Raw genomic sequence first — 23,534 nt, 5'->3', positions numbered from 1 at the left:
GTGAACCCTTTAGAAGTTTATATATTTCTGCATTAATATGACTAAACATAATCAGATTTTCTTTTGTCACTCACAAATATGTAATATTGAATCAGCTTCCTCTGTAAATAAATGAAGTATTATATTATGTTTGTCTAATTAGTTTAACAGGGTTCTCTTTATCCACTTTTATGACTGATGATATTTTAGGACATATTTATGTGGAAACAGAAATGTATATAGGGTTCATAAACTTTCCAGATCTAAACAACCAATGATTTTTAAAGACAAAACATAAAAATGATCAGGGGTGCCCAAACCTTTTCATACCACTGTACTAAACAGTAAGAAAGATTGCACTAATATCACATTTCCCATTACAATTCCAATGGCACATTTTGACTAGATGCTCAAAGAAGTACTGATACCAACTCGGTCTACTTAAGAAGCGCCTGATATTCATAGCGCTCAATAATTCATAGATTGTTTGTTTTTCTATTTAGATACAATTTGAAAAATTTTAAAGTTCCCAAAAAAAAAAAGAAAAAAAAGAAAAAAAAAAAAAGAAAAAGAATTGCCAATACACATACTGTAAGTCAGTGCCAGTATCGGTAGAACACTACCTGAAACCCCTGCATCATGAAATTGGATCATATAGGCAGGTTCCAGGTGAACTTAGTTTACTCACAAATACTATCCATGCATGAGGCAATAGTAACTACTAAAGGAATACATGAGATGAATACAATGAACAAGGAAAAAAAAAAAAAAGACCGGTTTAATACTAAATTACACCCTACTCCCTATGTGATGAACTATGCAAGTCACAAAATTAGGGATACTTAATCTATACAGAGAATTGCATATTTTAAATAATTTTATATATATGCACCTATTTTGGTTAATTCATACAGTTCTTGTGAACTGGTACATTCATTTACATTTACACTGACTACAAGGAAGTCACATCCAATGGTTTGTCTGTTCAAAAAACACAGTCTTCTTTTCCCCTGTGTTATACAGTGGATACAGTGTCACACAGTAATGCACACTGCTATGGGACCTATAAAGCAGTACATACAGTTCACAGAGGAAAATTGCTTGCAGAAGCACCTCTATAGATAAACCTCAACACAGATTCATGTACTTGCATCTGTATATTGTTAGGCTGTCCTGCCCACTTTAAATCATGTGTTTTCTGCCCTGTATGCTTAGAGTTAAGTGTATGTGGTCTTGTTTACATGCTGCTGTGTTATATAACTCTCTACACTCTATGCAGTCCACACCAAAAACAATATATTCAATATATTGAGTAATGCCAATAAAAGACAACTTAACCTGATATCCCAGTGCATATATTCAACTGTACAGATGTCACCTAGCATTGGTAGCAATACCAGTAGATTAACAGATTACAGTTATAACACTGATTTCCAAACCAGCTGTTCTGTTGTGCTACACTATATATAATAAAAGACTTCCACACGTAGAGATTTAAAAATGTTTAATGAATACAGTGATGTAAAACCACTATTAATATATGATTATGTGTATCTATAGCATTATTAGTGTTTTTTAACTATTAAAACACATACTACACTGATAAGGCACTCTCTAATTCTAATTTAAAATAACTTCTACACAGTCCTGTATGTAGCAGCTGTTCAGGTGAAACATCTTTCAGTTCCTGACTACTGTAACACAAAGTGACAGAGAGAGATGAGATGATTAATTTACAACTTCACCAGTTACCAAAGACAGTCCAATCATAACATCAATTTCATACACATTGGCCCCGGCAAATCCTTTACAAATTCCATTACAGATCATCCCCAGGTACAACTAACAGAGACCTGACATACGACGGCCTCCTGAACACACTGCTGAACAAGACAAGATAGAGATATAAAGAAAGTGACATAATAGAGCATCTATCTGCACATCTTGGTCCCACAGGTAAAGCTCCATGTCCTCCAGTACTCCCTGGTGAAATTTCACACTGTGGACCGGGGAAAACAGAGGAAACAGAGAGTCATGCTCTAATGGACCTGAACCAGTGCTCTCAGGCACACACACATGCACGCACACACACACACACACACACACACACACTTGACTGTCTATCTTACTGCCCTGACTGTCAAACACCACAACACGCACAGAAATACAGAGCAACCTTATGTCTACAGAGACTAAGTATTGGCAAGTATTTGGCAATGTGATGCATATCTTGATACAGGTGTTACGATTTAATATATTGTAAGCAATATACTGTGAGCCATTGCAATTGCGAATTTAAAATAAAGTTTTAGGAAAACTCTAAAATCTCTAAAAATCTAAGTAATAGAAATGTTTATTTTTTATCCAATCAGAACAGTAGGAGCTGACAACAGAGTACACCAGCCCTGCTATCTAATAATTCAAAATCAATACTGTGTTTTTGAAAATTGATACAGTATTGCCAAAGGAAATTTTGTAATATAAATATTCGGCACCAAGTGGTCCAGTAGGCTAAGCGTTGCCACTATGATCACTATGATCAGGAGATTGCTGGTTCAAATACCGCTCATGCAGCTTGCCATCAGCTGCCAGAGCCCTGAGAGAACACAATTGGTCTTGCTCTGTCTGGGAAGGTAGATGGCACTCTTTCCGTTCATCACTCCAAAGGGTGATGCTGATCAGCACAAGGCGTCTGTGAGCTGATGTATCAGAACCAAGTCACTGCACTTTCCTCTGAGCATGCTGTGATGCTACTCGGCAATGCTACATCAGCAACAGTTCAAAAAGAGGTGGTGGCGGACTTCACATGTATTGGAGAAGGCATGTGCTAGTCTGGTGTTGGGGCATCTCCAGTGATAGGGGAGGTCCTAATGAGTTGGTTGGGTATTTGGCCTTGTAAATTGGGAAGAAAATGGGATAAAAATGAGAAATAAATGTTTATAAAGATATATGAATATTCTCTGACACCTTTAACACAGAGAAAAATGGAAGAAGGGATGAACAATTTGTTTAAATGTGATCTTTCTAGGAGCAAGCAAATGTCAGCACAAATAACCATATACTCCAATTTCTTAAAAAGGCAAATGATATATGCTGATAAATCAGGAAAAATAATGCTTTTGAAGAACACTAATAACTCCAGCTCTCTGAGACAGCGTGATACGATTCCATTAGTTCCCAGCTTATCATCGCCTTAATAATATTGATATTAGCCTGCCCAGATACAGCACAGGATCTGCAACGAACCTCTTTTATTAAGCATGAAAGCCTCTTAATATTTAATAATCACTCATAAATGTTTCAGCAGCTCTACATTTTAAAGCAAGGTCTCACCTGAGGTCAGAGATGCACAGAAATAGGTTAACAGCAGCACAAGACACCAGCCAAGACTACTGTTATTACAGTAACTAATGACGTGTTAATGTGCTCTAAGCTAATTACATTCCTTCCAGTGGGCACCTAACGTGTGAAACAGGGTTAATGGTGGTCTGACAGAGGAAGAGATTTTTAACCCATAAGAGCCCAGACCCAGTTCTGAAAATTAATAGAAAAATTAAAAACTGAATTAGGTAATTAACTGAGCAGCTCATTTATGCTTTTTCTTATGATAAGGAGGACACATGACTGTAAATAAGGATTTTCACAATAATTTCATCTTACCAATGTGTTCTAGAAATCATATCAGAACTATTTATAGGGAACCAAATAGAAATAAAAAATACACCTTCAAAAGAGGCACCTTTTTATCTAGTTTAATCTCCAGCACTAAACCAGCACTCATTCTGTAAAGAAGATCACATAATCACAGTGATGCTATCAGGATGTTTAGAATATTTTTCTTAGGAACTGCATGAGTTAAAATAAAGGACTAAATGTTGTAAGGAACATTGCATATCTGTTACACGTGCATGTACATCTCTATGGGCTCTTTTGGGTTCATTTTTATTTTAATTTATTTTTTCATTTTACTAAGGTCATCAAAAGTGGACAAAAGGCTGGACAGGTTTTTTTTTCTTATGAACTCTATTTGCCCTGCAATATGGCAAAAATCACATGCATGTGTATTAAAGTCTCAATGTAAATCTAAAATCCCCCAATCCCTCCTACATACCAAATTCACTCCAACCCCCGATTAACATAAGCTCATTCTGATAGAATGACAACAAATAAACAAACAATCAACAAGCAACTAAACAGCATCTGTTATGTAACTCTAATCCTGCTGCTGACTGTCTGTGGGCTCAGAACACCACCTCAGAACAACACTCCAGTACTATACTGATGCATTACATACAAACACAAACACAAATACAACTTGCCTGCAAGCAGTCAGGATCATAAGTATTTAGACAGTGGCAATTTGTCTCATTTAGGCTCTGTAAACAACAAGAGATTTAAAAATAGCTCTGAAAATGTCACTGAACTGCAGAATATCAGCTTTCTCTACTCTATACATCTACTTATTCCAGGATATCATTAGAAAATGTTAAGATCTGCACCTGATTCCAAGCGTTAAATGTGCATTTTATGGCTCTTCAACTCCTCCGCAACATTTAGTTTTACCTCAACATGCAAACCTGTGTTTTTTAAGCTTTTTAAATTCTGGAACAACTAAAACTAACATGCATGTCGCATCAAAGGACATTAAAAAATTAAAATTAAAATTATTAAATTACATAAAAAAAAAAAATCTTGCTGCTTGATACAAAAAGAACATTTGAATTATTTTAATTTTATCTGAAATACCAACCAGAGCCACATTATATCTGACAATTTACTCCAATCCTGCAGTGCATACATAATATTGATTATTAATATCATGATGATCACAAATGATAATAAGTTACTTACGGTAAAAAAAAAATAGATCACAATATATATACAATAAAAATACTTAAACAAATACAGCTTTTGACATCTTTAGTATATAGAGATATATTTTCAGGACAGATCTGTCAAAATGCTGCAAAACTGGTATGATAGGGCTTTACTGTACAGACTGATAATGATCCAAAACATAGCGATAGCAACCCAGGAGATTCTTAAAGCATAGAAATGGAAATTCTTAAATGCCTGAGGCAGTCACCTGACCTCAGACCAACGGAGCAGCTTTTTACTTTTCATAAAAGACTAAACTGAAGACAGAAAGACAGTCAAAAACAAGCAGCATCTAAAGGAAGCAGCAGTAAAGGCCTAACAACGCATTTCAAGGGAGAAAACTCAGCAATTTGTGATGTTCAGGAGTTTCAGACTACAGGCAAACTCTGAAAGAAAGGTATTTTTTTTATCTGAATATTAACCATTATTTAAAAGGATGAATGATGTGCAAAAGATGTGATATAAATAATAATATTTGTAAAAAAAAAAAAAAAAAAAAACACTACATTTTCTTAAAGAGAATTCTTTCTGTCATTTCTTTCGGGTTTTCCAAAAGCACACACACACACTTACTAAGCATGGTTAAATCACATGGGGGTGCATGAGGTGGTTTAATTTGAGGGTGAAAATTTAGGCAGCAAAGGGAGGGAGTTTAATAACATGTGCTGGGACACGTCCCTTTCTTCTCCTAATTCCCCAATCATATGCATTAATCCACTCTCAACACACACATATATACACACACACTCACACACCATGCCCCATGTGCACGCAAACACAGATCTGATAGAATTCAGTGTGAAATTGGCCAGAGGGGAGGGGTGTTTATAGAGGATTAGCATTAGCTCTCTCCTGGTTAACTGCTGAATGGTTGTGGTGGCCCTGTTGAATGAATTAAGATTATTCTGCTTTTCCATCTCCTCTTCCTCATACCCTAAACCCCCACCCACCCACCACCACCACAACCACCTCTCTCCTCCACGCTCTGTTACTGCCTCCATCCTCTCTGGAACACTCTGTACAATTCCTTACCTCTTCCCTCTACTGCTTCTGAATTAGCCACCCTCCCAAAGCTTTTTATGTAACTCAGCCTTACAGCAAGAGCAGCTCAACCAACAAACATTCATTTCCATCCAAACACCAGCCTATCCTCCACAAACTGTGAACTGTGCGGGATGAAACTGATGTAAACAAGCTCCTCAGACCATCAGCAGTGGTAAACAGATCATTGATTACTGATGTACTGTAAGACAACTCTGGCTACACTGTTAGCTGGAGCTCTTAGGGAAATGGATGAGAGTGTATTTGCTCCTGGAGTCAGAGGATGAGGGAATGAGGGAGATTATCCAGGCTTCATCACTGTGGAGTGATTAGTACCGGCTCGGCCATTAATAAGGGATGAGCTAGATGAAATTGAGGATATGCAACTAGATCCTGGTGTCATATCCACAGAAACACACCCACACAAATCCACATAGTACATAGAGGCACAAAACATAAAATACAAAATCTAATGTTCAGAGTTTTGGGTGTAATCTGGACACTTGCGTGTAGAGTAGGTGTGATGTGTTTATATGTGGTAAGTCAAAGTTGGTAAGGACGTATTAAACAACCCTGGGATGCGGTGCTTTTTTAAATACAGCTTTTAAATGGTCACAGGGGCTCACTTGATAAAACCACAGCGATTTTCAGTCACTGCTATACCATAAATTCTGTTTTGTTTGCAGGAGACTCTACTGAAAGATCTATAGGCAGCAAATGAATAGGGTTTTCAGACCTGCATGTTGGTCTGTTTCATTTGTTTTTTATTTTCATCCTGTTATTTGTTTAGGCATGTGTTTTTTTGCTACATATTAGAAATATGCACCAAACCAGACCTTCTTCATGTATTTACTTTCTTCCACCTACCCTACTTTGGCATGACCAATAAGCAGAGAGAATAGCCCGTTTGTTTTTTGCAACACATTTAAGTGAGTTTTCTCAGTAAAAAAAAATGCAAAAACTGAGGAAAAAGCAACAGCTTTTAGGAGATCCAAGTTCCCCCTAAAAAAGTCCACTATAGCAAGAATCCACAAAGTGTATGAACAAGAAAGAGCAAAATTCAAAGGTGACAAACAAAGAGGAGCTGAACTATCAACAAAGGCTATATGATAAACTTTGTTTTTATCCTTATCACTTATGACTTTTCACAAAAAAACACATCAAAAGCAAAGTGATTATTCTGTGAATAAAAGCTAACTCAAAAAGCATTTCCTGTATGCAGCAACAGAGGAAGCTCTTTGACTGTGCTCACGTAACATAACAAGGCTCAATGTAGAGCGAGGTAAAAAGTCCAACAACATTTCCCCCACATAAAATATTCCAAATAAAAATATTGTCTTTTAGAGCATTACTTTGCAGAAAATAATAAATGGCTGAAGTAACAAAAAAGATGCAGAGCTACCTGACCTCAAATAATGCAAAGAAAACAAGTTCATATTCATAAGAGTTCAGAAATCAATATTTGGTGTAATAACCTTTTAAATCACAGTTTTCATGCATCTTGGCACGTTCTCCTCCACCAGTCTTACACACTGATTTTGGATAACTTTATGCCACTCCTGGTGCAAAAATGTGAAAAGTTCAACCTGTTTTGGTTTGACGGCTTGTGATCATCCATCTTCCTCTTGATTATTTTCCAGAGGTTTTCAATTTGGTAAAATCTCTCAATTTGGTAAAAATCACTCTTCATTTTTAAGTGATCTTTTATTATTTCCAGAGCTGTAAGATATTAAAATATTGCGTTCCACAATGTAATTGGGATATTCACATAGCATATTTTGTATATATCGAGCACCCCTACTTTTGACTATATACAAGTTGCCTATGTTTAATCTGTGACATTATTGCATGTAGTTAATCACATTATTTTGTGTTACTACTGCATAAGCTTAACGATTTAGCATATTAGACAAAGCTTTAGCATAGATTAGCTGCACTCTATATTAATCACAAATCGGTGAATTATTCTAACACTAACTAAATCTAACCCTTATCATACATCATCATCATCATTCTTATCACTCTGACAGTATTAGGACAAGCATGTCTTACAATTTCCTACATTTTCTTAGCTGAAAATGTTTCAAAACAAAACATACACAGACACACACACACACGACTGAATCCAATAGTCCAGTGTTGTGACTAATGCATCCCTACCTCTCTCTGAGCTGTTAAGCAGAGAGCAGAAGTAAAACAAGAGACAGCGACAGAGATAGATAAAGATAAATGAAGGGATACAGAAGGAGAACAGGGAGTGTGTACATACTGCTGTAGAGTGTGTCAATCCAGGAGAGCCTGGGCAGCCCTCGGGAGCTCAGGCGCTCCATCCCACCACCCGCTGAATCCTCCAGGGCTGCGTCTCCCTCGTTACCACTGCTCTGCTCTCTTCTGCTATCCCCCTCTATCCCCCTCTCCCGCTCTCCTCTCTATACGTGGCTCTCTCCAAGGCTTAGGCTCGATTTCATGGATGGAGAGCGGTCATGTCCGGCCACAGAAAAGAAAGAGAGAGGAAGGATGTGGGAGAAAGAGAAAGATCCGAGTGTGTGTAGGCTATGCTCCAGTCTCCCACTCTCTCTCTCCCTCACACACACAAACAGACACAGAGAAGCAAAAAGACAGCAGGCAAGAGCCGCTAGCTGCCAACGGTTGCTAGGGGAGAGAAAGCACTCATTCCCTCCCTCCTTTCACGCTCACTCTCTCTCTCTCCATCCCTCCCTCCCTCTCTCTCTCTCTCTCTCACTTACTCACTCACTCACTCACTCACTCACTCACTTCAGCCGCTCAATCTCCTCCTCTCACTCTGTCCAGCTGCTCGGTCTCTCTTTCTCTCTCCACTGTCTTTTTTACTGCTACAAAAATCTACATCTTGGACAAGCTGTTCTGTCTAATTTTCCTCTGAAGCAGATAATTGATCTCTAAAAGACGAGAGAGAAAGGAAAAGGAGGCTGTCCTAGCTATTAAAGTTGCGCAGGTCCCCTCTGGGACATAAGATACTGTGTGACTACCTCCTCCCCCCATCTAATTTATTCTCTCTCCCTCCTAAACATGCCGTCTTCATGTTTCTTGTACAGAGTTAGCTGATGTATTTTCTAGTTTAAGTTCAGTGGACAGTTCTATTCATCCATAATGAGCACAAGCTAGATGTGCAATAATTCAATAATTACATAATTTCATACAGTATGAAATGGCAGCATCTCAGTATGATCTATTTTTATATAGAACGACATGTGATAAATGTGTATGTTATCAGTTTATTACATAATTTAAATTTCTAAAAGGGTAAGATTAATAATGATGCATTATCCACAAGCTAATACATGTTTATGAGATGTGTGTGTGTGTGTGTGTGTGTGTTTATGATGTTACGGTTAAGAGCTCATTTTGGAGGAGCGATGATCTGCCCTTATTGTGTTTAAAGCAGCATAATGTCAGAAATGGCATTCATTGCTCCTGGGCTCCCCCTACAGTCAGAAGTAGAATTTCCTGGGTGCTTTCAGCCATCCCTCAAGAAGGACATGTTGTATATAAACATTCATTGCCAAACTGAGAGATACAGCACTGTGACTGAAAGTAACAGTTCCTATTACAGGTCAGAGATTTGTAGCTGTTATTTTAAGGTAGAATTGCTACATAAACTTCTTTTTAATATGTATTATACTACACACTATATAAACAGTACTATTAATTACACTACACCAATAAGAGTCCTTGAGTATAAAATACACACACACACACACACACACACACAAACATCAGTTGCGAAATTGATTAAAGCTGTTTGGGACCACATCTAATGGGAGGAAACTATTTGTAAAGAGTGGTGTCTTTCAACATCTGTTCATCGATCTGAGGTCATGACCGGACGCTTCTGGGATTCACAGGAAATGCGGGGCTTGGGGTGGAAATGCAGCCACTGATTCCCCACAGCGGAAAAAACAAGCAGTCAGCTGGAGCTGTGGTCTGAGTGTTTATACACACTAAAAGAGAAGACAAGAGACAAGACAAGAAGAAGGGAGAACAAGTTTGGGGAAGGGAAGACATGTAAAGACATTTGAAGACGTAAAGACATTTGAAGAGGTAAAGACATTTGAAGAGGTAAAGACATTCGAAGACGTAAAGACATTTGAAGATGTAAAGACATTTGAAGAGAAGAGAAGAGAAGAGAAGAGAAGAGAAGAGAAGAGAGTTTGGTCTGAAGGTAGAGGGGAAAGAGGGGAGAAGGAGTGAGGGAATGGACAGAGTGTACTGCATTTAGGGCAGATGGGCTTTCTCTCTCTCTCTCTCTCTCTGACTCGCTTTTCGGTTCCCATGGCAACCAGCATTGCCTTCCTTGCTGACCCTGTAGCGATTGGAGGGGAAGAGAATGAATGGAAGTGAAGTGAACGTGTGAACGGGAGCTGCTGCTAACGAAGAATGAGTTCCCTCTCTTCTTCTGTCTTTCTCGGAACGCAGGAATACACAGCAGCTGCCTCTAGAGAACACAGACAAGTGGCCTTTCTCTATTTAGACACAAAACAGAGCACCTAGCTTAGAGAGAGAGATGGATGAGAAGAAAAAAAAATATTACCTGGCCATTTCCTCTAATCACAGACAAATACTGATTACATAAGACACATACAATAAAATTAATACAATATGAAGGTCTACAATTTATATCAACATGGCCAGAATTAAAAATGTCCATATATAACAACAGTATTCAGTCAATCTAGAAGATAAAACTAAATCATTTCTGCTGAAGGGAGAGAGATGGAGAGAGGAGGGGGAGAAAGGGACATAGAACAAAAGGGGACGATGGAGAGAGAGAGAGAGAGAGAGAGAGAGAGAGAGAAAGAGAATATAAGGGGGAGAGAAATGCAGTGGGGGCTGTTCATGCCCCAGGCAAAAAGGAACCCCCTTAACAGCTCCTGCCCCACACACCCCTTAAAAAAAAAAAAAAAAAACACACACACACACGCACACACGCACGCACACACACACACACACACGGGACATGGGCTATGATAAGCCAGGCTGAACAACTTCAATTAGGGCACAAATGCTCTGAGAGGATTCCCCTCCAGCTTTGTGTGAACACAAAGAGTGTGTTTACTTTACAGCTGGAACGCACACGCACACACACAAATGGTCAAACATACAAATTTGCCAGAGGTCATCTCTACAGAGACCCTTATTATGCCCTTCAGGAATCTCAATTAAAACACATATCTCTCTGCATGTGTGTGTGTGAGTGAGAGAGAGAGAGAAAGAGGGTATTTGCCTGTCCTGCCTCAAATCAAAGTGACAAATCCTTAAAACAAGAAGCTACAAATATAGGTCAGATACACACACACACAATCAAAAACACTGAATACCAGCATGAGTGTGTCCAAAAATGCACACACACACACACACACACACACACACACACACAAACACACACACACACACACACACACACACACACACACACAGTCTCCATCTCTCTGTTCTCTTACACCATACACAGACAAAGAACTGCACATCTGTGCAGGCACTCGTCACCTCAGGAATAAGTGGCAGTTCATCAAATATGAATCTGGTTGGGCACAAAGTGTGTGTGTGTGTGTGTCTGTGCACTCAAAGGGCTTATGATTATCTCTGGATTGTGGCCAATATGGTAGCAGACACAACACTGCTAACCTAGGGTGGGGTGAGAACAAGTTCTCAGTGATGCACTGAAGACTATAAGTAAATATTGTTCCTGTTGATATGTTTTAATGTTTCATATGCATACATACTATGTGTGTGTTTATTTTCTAGCATTCTTTTATTCTTTATTGCAGTTGCTCCTCAGACAAAAGTCGAAAGAATTATCAGCTTTTAGCACTATATTAGCAGAAGGTCCTCAGAATTCCCCATTTTAATTATAACCGATTCCAAACGTAACGTAAGAACAATCCTAAGAACAATTTACAGAATATTACAGAAGACCTACACGATGATGCATTACCAGGTTCACCTGAAGGCTAATATGGCATCCAGTCCTGCCTTTAATCGTTACTGGAAATTGACCAATTGTGCTGAAAGATGATCAATTCTCAGAATTGAACCCAAACAAACTGATAACTGCATCTCTGTTATCAGTAATCTGAAAAGAGATAGGCTGGCTTCAGAGATGTTAGCATTTTTCCTTCCAGCACTGTTAGCATTAAGTTGAGAACTAGAAATGACTAAATTAAGAAAACAATTTAGGACATGGATCTAAATGACATTATAAATCAAACTTATGACCAGGAATTTGTATGTGGACAGCTAAAACAAAGGTTATATCCCCAACACATGCCCCAAAATCATTCTCACCAAACAAAGAAAATGCACACACACACACATGCACATCCCATGCTAGTCTTCCTCCTGTTGCTTTGGAGAGCAGGAGGCATGAAAAATTGATGTGTGTTCATGCAGGGCTGTAAAAAGGCCATTAGCAGGCTCTGTGGCAGACTCGCAGACAGCAGTCATTAACATGGAGCAGCTCTGAAGCTCAAAGGGTCACTTCTGCTCCAAACTAACCCAGACAGAGGCCTCTCGCTGCGGGACGCCTGCTAAAAAAAGGAGTAGAGGGCAGAGTTTTAGACATATCCCGTGTAGCTCAGTGGGTGGAGGGGCCAGTGGGCACTGTGTCCTACAGAATACACCTGTCTGTAAGCATCGACATTATCATCCCTAGAGCATGAAGCTTAATGCACTGACCCTTCTATACTCTATAATCCAGAAAACATACATAATCTATCACTGATCTGACACTAGAATTACATTGGATAATTACAGCTTGCCCAAATAAAGTCATTCGACAAAACCCTTTAAGTTTGGCCAATTTAACTGCAACTGCAAGTCACTCAGAAGAGAGAATATCTGCTAAACATGGTTATTTGAAAGCATTTATGTGTGTAGAGCTGGGCAATATAACAATATTTTTTGTATGTGATGTATTACATTATGTAAATCTTATGTGAAAATGCACTAATAATAAGGCTGGGCAAAATAACTAAAAATTAAGGATGTAACAAAAACTCATCTCAAGAGACGAGATAAGACAATATTACCTTCACAAGGACAAGCTGAGATGAGATTCTAACAATATATATAAATTTTTTATTTTAAAGTTGAAATATATTATGAACAATATTTTATCTGAAACTTAGTTTTATTTGAATTTTAAATAGATTGTAAGTAATCATCTTTTAATGGATAGAAATACATTTTTCTCTTATTATGAATTACAAATTACAAATGATTTGTCACATGCAGTAAAAAAAAACAAAACAGTATGTAAATACCTGTAAATATACCTGCTGTATGATCTCATGAGCTTCTTCAGACCTTAGAACTATTGTCAGAATCCCCCCAGTGAGGGTTCTGTATTCAACTGGCAATCCCCCTTGAGGGGCAACCTATGACAGAATCTCTACGGTTTATACTTCTGCGCCATGCCATCGCATTGCCTCTGCGTGTGTCCACGATTCTACATGTTTCTGCGATTTAAACCACGAAGGCGGGAAATTGTGTGTGGAAAAACAAGGCTCAGTGGATCATGGATTATCAGAACAACGTGATTAAGTCATCAGATAAAGAGAGGTGTGTGTGTGGGAGTGTGTGAAAGTGCACAGCGGCTCACTTAAGTAGACCAGCGCTTCTGTTTGCTGCCCAAAATGATTAAACATTTCTTTTGGACACTTGTAAATAAGTCTTGCGACCAATTTATGACCTGACGAGAAATATTATGCTATATTAATCTTGCAAGTTCGCGTCACGCCACTACTAAAAACTCATATCTCAAAAAGCTTGACAATATTTGATATGATACGATTTTTTAAAATAATAAACATAAGATTCTTTGTGGTATTTCACTGACTTGACAAACTGCTAGTAGTCTTGCTGCTTTTTAATTATAATGTTTCTACCACATAATTTGCACAAAACCATACTGTGTACTGTTTTCTGTCTTCAGAAACCAAACCAATTCCACATTCCAATTCCTATACACACTATGGTGTTGCATATTGGAACATGTTTACCTTTCACAACATTACTGTATTTTTTTAAATATTGTAATGTTTTTAAATCCCGAATAGAATACTTAAAAATATCTCAATACTAATGCTGTGATATGTCTTAGTCCTAACTGATATGCCTCATATGATTTATGGACCATTTTGGACTCCACTGAGCAATTTACTTTGATCACAAGAAAAGCATAATAAAGCAGAGCGAGGAAGTTCACCTCATTTGACCGATCAGGGGGACAGACGGAAGGGTAATTTTACCCAAGAGAGAAAGACAGGGAGAGAGAGAGAGACCGCAAGAGAGAGAGAGCGTGAGAGTGAGAAAGGGCGAAAGACACCGAAAGCAAGAGAGACAGACTCTCTCTGAAGTGCCATCTGGTACCCAGCCAGCAGGTTACAACCAAAACACAACCACTTACAGCTCCTCCTTCATCTCATCCTCTTTCTCTCCATCTCTTCTAAGCAGCACTTGAGACAGGGGGCTTATATCAGACTCAGGGTCCTTGATTGGACAGTTTTGCACTAAGGACTCTTCAGTTCGATCTTAACTGACCAGTATATAAGTGAGCAACAAGTCAATCATAACTGCCCTTCAGACATGCTGAGCATTCAATATCTCCAGATCCTGGCAACATAAACACAAATTAAAATACAGTCAATATACTCAGAAGTGTAGACCAGTGATCCTGACGTGTAAAATCCTTTTTAATCCCCTTTAATATTAACTGTGAGTGCATTTACATGCGCTCAAACTCCATTCATAATCGGATTGCTGGAGTTATCTGACTATTTTAGTCATACAAACAGCATACTTTAATTTATTAGATCAGAGAAAGGTCTAACAATGTAATTAATTAATGTGAAAAAGAGAGCTAGATGTTAGTTCAGAAATCATGTTTTTTAACTCCATGTACACTCTTAACCAGACTATTCTCAGATTTTTCAGTCTATGCATGCATAAAAAAAACCCTAGTACTGGAAATAAGCAAGCAGAAAGTAACGGGTAGCGGCAGCACGACAAAATATAATCAAAGGGCTGCAGAAAATGAAGGATTAAAATAGTCTTCATCTACTGGCTGATGTACAGTATGTTTATATTACAGCTTGAGCTTTGGGTTTTACACACTTTTGTCACGTCTTACTCTGCGATTATATTGGCAGATAAAACCTGACTAATGCCTATTGGGTTTTCTAGGGATACTCCTCAGTTTAAACCACAAAGGCGGGAAGGTGAGGGTGGGAACATGAGGCTCGGCAGACCAATCACAGCTGCTGTCCACGTCACGCAATGCGTATTTACATTTCTGGGGAGGTGTAGGCTACTGCTTAGGTTTGACGCACAAGCATAAATTGGCTTTTAGAATGAAGCAAATCAGAAGCATTATGTCAAAGTGTTGTTTTTAGTGTAGAGGAGTGCAATGCAAGAGAACAAATAAATTTATGCTTATATAAAAATAGAGATTAGTTTTACTCTAAGGATATGATTATATGACATCAGAACATTATCAGACAATCAGATGAGTCTTTCAGGAACAAACAGTAGATACTTTTATACCGGCATTTTTTTTTCTTAGGATACTTCATGTAGGATGTATGAACTCGGGGGCTGAAAAGAGTGCTTCATGAATTTCGTTGAAATGGTTTGCTGACTTGCTGGAATTAAGTTGTCTCCCCAATTTACCCAACCTATGGCAAGCTCTCTCTTCCATTCTCTTGCTCATGCAGTCTCCCATGATGCGGGTATAATTATATAATTCAGACTTGAGCGATAAATGCGTTTATTAGCGCAGCAATGTTTGTACTGGAGCCCTGTTTGTGACTGATGAGTAAATTCACACAAAGTAATCCAGACTGTTTTCATACAGAGTTCCCCAATGGTGGAACAAACTACCTTCCACTACCAGATCAGGAGAATCTCTTGATATCTTCAAGAAACTCCTGAAGACAGAGCTCTTCAAAGAGCACTTACTCTCTTAACACCTCTAACACACTAACTACTTCTAACCTCATTTCCTTCTTGCCCTCCTTCACTTCTCTATCCCTGTATTTCCCTTCGACCTCCTTTAAGCCCTATCTAAAAATGTTTTATCTTTAACTTCTATTACTTTTGTACTTGACTATTGTAAGTCGCTTTGGACAAAAGCGTCTGCCAAATGTAATGTAATGTAATGTAAATGAGCATGTATCAAACAGATACCCAATACCAGTATCAGTATTCATGCATCTCTAGAGTTTTCACACTATCTGATTACTCAACTTCATATAAAATGCATTGATCTGATTGCTGACAAACTCCAATGTTCTGCAGTAATCGGATTATAAAGCGCATATAAACGTACTCAAATGACTGGTAAGCCAATTTCCCTAAGGCAGGACATCCAATATCGAATCCAAATCCAATCCCTTTTCCATTTATCTCTACAGCAAACACAAGCCTCTCCAAAAGACATGCCAGGGGAATCCCTCCTAACACCCCCAACCACCCCCCCAATCCCCCCACACGCTCCTCAATAAATACTGGAACAAAGCATTAATGTACACTGTATGAATAGTTCGACAGCACTGATGGCTTGGGAGCTCTTAAACTCTGCTACTGTTTCATGCAATATTAGTGCGTAAACACACACACACACAAATGCACACACATACGCACGTGCTCCTGCATAATTAAACCAAAGGCATGTGCTTTGGCAAACACAGAGGGGGCTCTGATGGGGGTGACCTGTGTCTGTATGTGTGTCTGTATGTGTGTAATTAGCAGTCTGGCTGACTAGCCAATCACAAAGCAGTGCCTAGCACCGCTCAGTTCTGCCCGGAGACCCCCACTTTGCCCATCAAACTTCCCCCACCAACCCTCCCTCGCTCCCGCGGCCTACTTCAGTCTGTCTCTCCTCTCTGTCTGTCTCCCTCCAGGCTGTGAAAAAAGAGGGGGAGGAATGGAGGAATTAAGTGCACCTTAAATGCACGCTGCTCAGTTATCTCTCTCTCTCATTCCCTCTCTCTGTAAGGGCATTCGGGCCCACTGATATTTGCATGCTATGCTGATAGAAGCTTAGCAAAGTTATTTAATCATCTTTAGTAAAAAATAAAACAAATTGTTACATGACATTTTACTTGTTAAGAAAAAAATAAACAGAATGCATTTTTTCTTTGGATTTTCAGTTATGATGTTTGTATGGGTTTATGGAACAAAAATGTTTTATGATTACATGCTTACTGCTGATTTTACCTCTCAGTAGGGCTTGTTTTGTTTTTGTTACTTTAATTCCAATTAATAAAATTAGCTGCTTTAAGTTGCACCCATTGCTTGTAGAGAGGTTTTGCCAATAGAATATAAATATATAGAATATAAATAGCAGATAAATATGAATCTATGGCCAGTTTTGAGCTTGGTATAAAGCCTTCAGCATTGAGCTGTGGAGCAGTCGAACTGTGCTCTCCGTAATGATCGTGATCCATCCAATACTTTTAGAATGAAACTGCTTTGGGAAGGAAGAGCAATAGAAGACAAACAGTCAGAAGAAAAGCTGACATTGTGGCTATAAAGGTACAAAAAAAAGAGATGTTGGAAAACAATTGTTTAATAATTAATTATGACTGCTTATGTATAAAAGCACTTGGTGTCAAAAGCCAAATAAGAAAATACACTTTTAAAACAATATTTGGCAAAGATTTTTAAATTAATGAACCAGAGGTTGAAGATTCTTTTGACCCTTCGGACTGGTAGAAGTGTCTACCACAAACATGATTTTTATGGTAGAAAAAGGCGTATTTAAGCAAAACAAGCACCATGTACATGCACCTCATTGAGGTTGTTGATTTTTTGGACCACTGCTTTACATCCTCTTGCTCACTCTCACTTTCTCCACATCTCTCTCTATCTCAACACACACTACCCAACCCCACCCCCAAACTGACAGACTGTGCCTCTGGGCTTTGTGTGTGGCACTGCCCCTTTTCCAGCCCCTGCTCTGTGCCCTCTGCACCCCCAAGCCCTTATGCATGGGTGTCTGGGGAAGGGGGGCTGGGTGGTCTGCTCAGCTCATGCCTGATGGTCTTAATAACCAGCTACACAGCAGCACTAAATACAGACTGACATAACAACCTCACTACTGACCTGCAAGGCCACTGTATTGTTCTGTAAGTGCTAAAGCTATTAGCAGCACAGTGAGCGCTTAACTTAACACGTGTCTAGGGTGCTGTTATGTTAGGCTAGTGCGTTGCTTTATTGTTGCATATTAAATTCAGACAGACAATTAAAAGAGAAAGAGGGAGCAAGAGAGAGAGGGCACAAGCAGAAGAGAGAGAGAGAGAGAGATATGGTGACAGGAAGGGTTTCAGAGAACATAGAAAGCACAAGAGACAGGGAATGAGAGAGAGAGAGAGAGAGAGAAAGAGAGGTGATTGGAAGGATTTCAGGATACAGAGAGTGCACACAAGACAGGGAATGAGCGTTTGTGTGTGTGTGTGTGAGAGAGAGAGAGAGAGAGAGAGAGAGAGAGACAGACTGGCAGCTAAGCAGGGGGTGTAAGCAGCACATTAATTAAAAGTGACAGCCAAAGTCCTCATTTGGCACCCACGGTACATACACATGATCATAATAATCATCTTAACAATATTTATCACTTTAGACATTACACACTATTTTACATAGATAATACTCAGACTCTCATTCACGTTCGATCATATTAAACTAAGATACCAGAGTCTAAATGTTCTTACTTATTTGTGGTTATTATTATATATTATCTGTTTACTTAGTGTAGAGACAAATTCAAAATTGATGCAATGTGGCAAGTAGGGGATTAAGACTTGTGACCTTGTTGTTGTTTTTTTTCTCTTTTTGGGGGGGGGGGGTTCTCTATTGTACTTGTTTTCTCAAATGTTTGTGTATATTATATTAAATATTATATAAAACAATAATAAGAACGTTGTTTTAAAGATACTAGAGTCAAAAACCTAAAAATACTATACAATTACACCAAAAATACATGCTTTAATCTTGGGACTTCGCTGTAAATCAGAGCCAAAATTACCCGTTGTAAAGTTTAACAAATCTACAACATTACAAGCCATATGAGGACATCATAAACCAAAATGTTTCTATTTTTTTTTATAAACTTGATAACAACAGCCAATTGTGTATAACAAGTCAGTCACAAGGTTTAATACTAAGCTATAAGGAGAGATTGAAAAATGGCCGTTTTTAATACATAAAACCACACATTATAATAAGTAGAAAGGGAAATAATATAATACAAGAAAAAATATATACTGTCAGAAATGCTGTCCCAAGAAAGCTACAGAAAGCTTCACTAACCTATGAGATGTGTGTGTGTGTGTGCGTGTGCGTGTGTGTGTGAGAGAGGCTTCCTGCATCCTCATAGCCTCTCTCTATTTCATATATTCCTGACAGCTTATCTTCCTCTCTTTCAATTGATCTTGGCATATCTGGTCTCTCCGACACCCTCCCAATTAACCCTCTTCCCCTCTCCAATTCTCCATCCCTCCCTCTATCACGCTCTGTCCATCACGCCTGACCGCATCTGTCTGGAGTAACTGAGGGATAAATGAACAAATCCACTCAGGGTTCACAAAAACGAACTGCCAACGATCACATTTCAGAACCCACATCCACATTGGGTGTCTGCAGCAATAAGCTTTATCTGTTATGATACTGATACCAAGCTCAGTGAACACACACACACAGGTACACACATTCATGTGATGGTTGTAGTATTATTTGTATAGCTGTCCATAAGTGGAGCCCAAAGCATGAATTGTAAAGAAGTAAAAGTCAATTGCACATAATTGTATTTGTAATTCTCATATAATATTATATTGTTTAAAATGGAACTAAATACTAGAAAGAACTGAACATTATCAAATAATAGCAACTACTAAGCATATTTACAACACAGAAATTAATGCCTTAACAAAGCATCACCTGGCAGGTGACTTTGGATTAGAGCATCCCCACTGTTATATAACTGTTATGTTTTTTTTATTGTGATCTATTGATGTGTTTATTACTCGTGTCTTGCAGTTTTAATTCAAAAGCTCATTTAATCAAACCGAGAGAAAAATGAAGGAGAGAAAGAAACAGAGGGACCTAAATAGCAAAGCAGAAACAAGACAGGTGGTGATGGTGGGTGGGATTCGCACCAAGCACTACACAAATTGCTTTTCCAGAATATCTATCATACACTAACCTGGGGCTGTTTCTACTCACAGGGCAGCTGAACCTATTAGTCACAAACGCATACACACACACACACACACACACACACACACACACACACACCCTTCATAGTCACCTCAGCTATGCTGCACACACTCCACGCATAAATTAGACCATATTTATGAAGGCACTCATGGAAAAAGAGTGGCAATCTAGAATTTACGTCTCCCCCCGCCTAATGAATAGCTCCAGTTATATAGACAAAGAGGACCAGAGCCTAGCTCAGCATTCTGTTAAAGCATGAGCCAGCATCTCTCCTCACCCGACACAACCAAGAATACATACACTCTGCTGACACCTAGTGTCACCACAGTGTATTGCAGCAGCAACAGCACAGAAACTTTCAAATGAATCAAACAAGACAGATTCACTGAAACAGTCTAGATACTTTAGCATCCAGCATCCAGTTTTGCCTCAGACTAGTTATTCACTCTCCACTACTGATCACATGCAAATTTACATGAACTCTATCTGCTTCCATTACAGGTGCTGCTATACAACTGAATATATAGGACCTGTGTGGATGTATAAAGACTTTTTAAAATTAATTTAAAAGCTGCCTGACCACCTTGTACCCACCTGGCAAGATGTTGACATCCTAGAGTCTGTCCACAAGGTTCTTAGCCTGCTAGTGAGCTTGGGCATAACTCCCTTATTCTCCCACTTATGAGTAAAAAGAAACCTTTAAGTGTAACAGAAATCTGAGCTCTGCCACAAACGCATGACTGTGAGATGAACAAACTTTACAAAAGATGAGTCTTTTATGTATAAATTGTATAATAATCATATCTAACGAATTGCCTGGTGAATAAGTCCAAACAGTCCAAACTAAACCCCAAATCAAATGAGTGTAAAAATGAGTCTGAGTAAGAACTTCACTGTGGTTGTGGTGACCTCACTTGGTTCTTAGGCCTTTCAAAGGGCAACTGCTCAATGGGAGTTCTGTAGATTTCTCAGCACACGCCGACTTTAGGTAAATAATCTCAGCTGATGACTCAATGGCTGCATTGTAGAACGTCACTATAGGGCAGAGGAGGGTGTGAGTGTGTGTACTGGAAGGCCACGGGTTCTGTAGTGTGGCTGAGTCACTAAAGTAAGCTTTGTGATTTGTGTGTGTCAGAGTGAATGAGTAGTTGCTCACAAATCGCAAGCGCTATTCACAAATCTAAAACACACAATCAAGACAGACACAATTGGACAGTATTACCTAAACATATGATTTGATCTGATGATATAAAAGAGCTTAATAATAATAATAATAATAATAATGTTAGTAAATCTGTAGTTGGTACTGGTACATATTTGCTTATATAATATAATATAATGTAAATAATAACTGTAAATGCTGAGGGATTTTATACCCCTCTAGCCAATGCCATTCCTGTCATTAGGCATGGAGCCAGTAGGTTAATGTTTATGTTTAGGAGAGGCCTATTCTTTTTGCAATCTAGATAAGCCAGAGGTTGAAAAAGTACTGAAAAATTGTAATTAATTAAAAGTACCTTTATATTGCTGAAATTCTACTCGAGTAAAAGTAAAAGTACCCATCTAAAAATCTACTAAAAAAGTCCTCAATTTAAAATTTACTTTGAGTAAAAGTTACATAGTTACTTTTAATTATTTGATGTAAAAAAGTACAAATCATGAATTAAATAATTATTAAATTAAATAATTTGGACCTTTCAGTGGCATAGGTTTCTATCATCCATTTTTTTTCTTTACTGTTAAAAAGTTATGGTCATATTATAAAAAGTTTAGCTGCGCTGCCATGGAGAACAAACTTTTTTTTTCATTCAAACAACTTGTTTTTTTCCCAGCAATTTATTTTTACTCAGTAACGGGGAGTTTTCCAAAGTAGTGAAGTAAATGACATGTGTCAAAATTAACTTGAGTAAAAGTAAAACTACCTAGTTTAAAAACTACTTTAAAAATGACAAATTACTCATAAAATCTACTCAATTACAGTAATGTGAGTAAATGTAATTAGTTACTTTCCACCTCTGAGATAAGCTATGTGTGTGCATTTACACATCTATATCAGCAATGGATACAACGTAAAGTAGCTCCATACATTCATTAGAAAAGGTGTTCACAAACATTTGGACATATATTTCCTATTTATCCTACCACAGTTTAGCCCTGCCCATTTCTACTAATGTTATTGGTTTTTGAACAGGCCAATGACAGACCATCCAATTGGAGGCAGTAATACAAGCAGGTGCTAGGCTAAAAGCTAACTCTACCAGACCCACAACCTCCTCAGATACCTATCCAGACACTATGTCAACTGGACCCAGATATGGTAGCAACACTATAAAAAAAATGGTTTTGTTTCGATATAAAAAACAAAACTATGCTTAAGAATTTTACTGTATGGATTTTGTGGGTTGTAGAAGTGACTTCAGATTTAGAGCACAGCTCCTAAATAAAAAAATCAGTGACGAAGCAAAATAACAAGATTATAAATATGCTTATAATAGACATAACGGCAGACGGTTGAGGCTGAGGTTAATAAATCTGCACGAAAGTTCCAAGCAGACCGAAGACGACTATATAAAGAACACACAAAAAAACTAGGATCAAAGCATATTAAGCATATTTTTTTCTTAATGGTTCATGAATGGTTATGGAGACAACGTATACCCCAACAAGAACGCTCACTGCTCAGATTGCCCATTCCAACCAATCAGCCTCAGGTTATTCTCAATTTAGAACACACACACACACACGGACGACTTTAATACACAGACCCCTTCCGAAAAGGACTTGTCCACAAGGGGGCATGGCATGAACAGCCTAGGGGGTCCCATCCTGGTGCACTGCAATACTGAGAACTCAAAACCCTCACCTCCTACACACTGAAACACACCAGTGTAGACTCTCCACTCTAAAGGTGAGAAAACTTCAGTGGAATCTACCGTACCTCCATAACTGAACAGAGAGAGGAACAATTACTATTATTCACCTCTAAAAATAAAAGGATGATTAACTCCTCCCCTCATGCAGTTCTATGTCAGAGCTCATTTTGTTGGCAACTGAAATGCAGTGGTCGTTTTGCTCTTAACCACATGAAAGTGCTGGTGGTCAATGCACAATATGTCTATCACCTCCCTGCCAAGACTACAACGAGCAATGAGCAAGACTGAAGTTAAATAAATTACAAACATTTGTAATAGGTCCATGTCTAAACAGGTTTCTCCAGCTGTTTTGGTGCATCATCGAGTACACCTGGTCATTTCTAATGTCTTTCTTCAGCATCAGGATTATATCTAATAAGGTCAAGACAACACCAAGCCAGCCAGGATTCATTTAATACAGATGGACATCCAATCTCTTAAAACCCTTTAAGGGTTGACCAGACATGCAGT

General features: G+C 38.4%; 1 protein-coding gene across 2 annotated transcripts in view; it reads right to left on the bottom strand.

The window, feature by feature from the left end:
* Nucleotides 1–23,534, bottom strand: part of abr (ABR activator of RhoGEF and GTPase) — a 243,304-nt gene that overhangs the window by 192,536 nt on the left and 27,234 nt on the right. Inside the window, exon 1 of one of the 2 annotated variants that reach the window (XM_022680332.2) lies at nucleotides 8,168–8,575. The exons of the other annotated variant lie outside the window; for it this stretch is intronic. Within the exon in view, the coding sequence (XP_022536053.1) occupies nucleotides 8,168–8,228 (61 nt within the window). The 5' untranslated portion in view covers nucleotides 8,229–8,575. Of the gene's footprint in view, nucleotides 1–8,167; nucleotides 8,576–23,534 lie in introns of those variants that run through there. 2 annotated transcript variants of the gene reach the window in all.

The sequence above is a fragment of the Astyanax mexicanus genome, chromosome 1 (assembly GCF_023375975.1).
Source record: "Astyanax mexicanus isolate ESR-SI-001 chromosome 1, AstMex3_surface, whole genome shotgun sequence".
Classification (NCBI taxonomy): Eukaryota; Metazoa; Chordata; class Actinopteri; order Characiformes; family Acestrorhamphidae; genus Astyanax; species Astyanax mexicanus.
The sequence above is the reverse complement of the archived record's forward strand: the minus strand, read 5'-3'. Positions and strand labels throughout refer to the sequence as shown.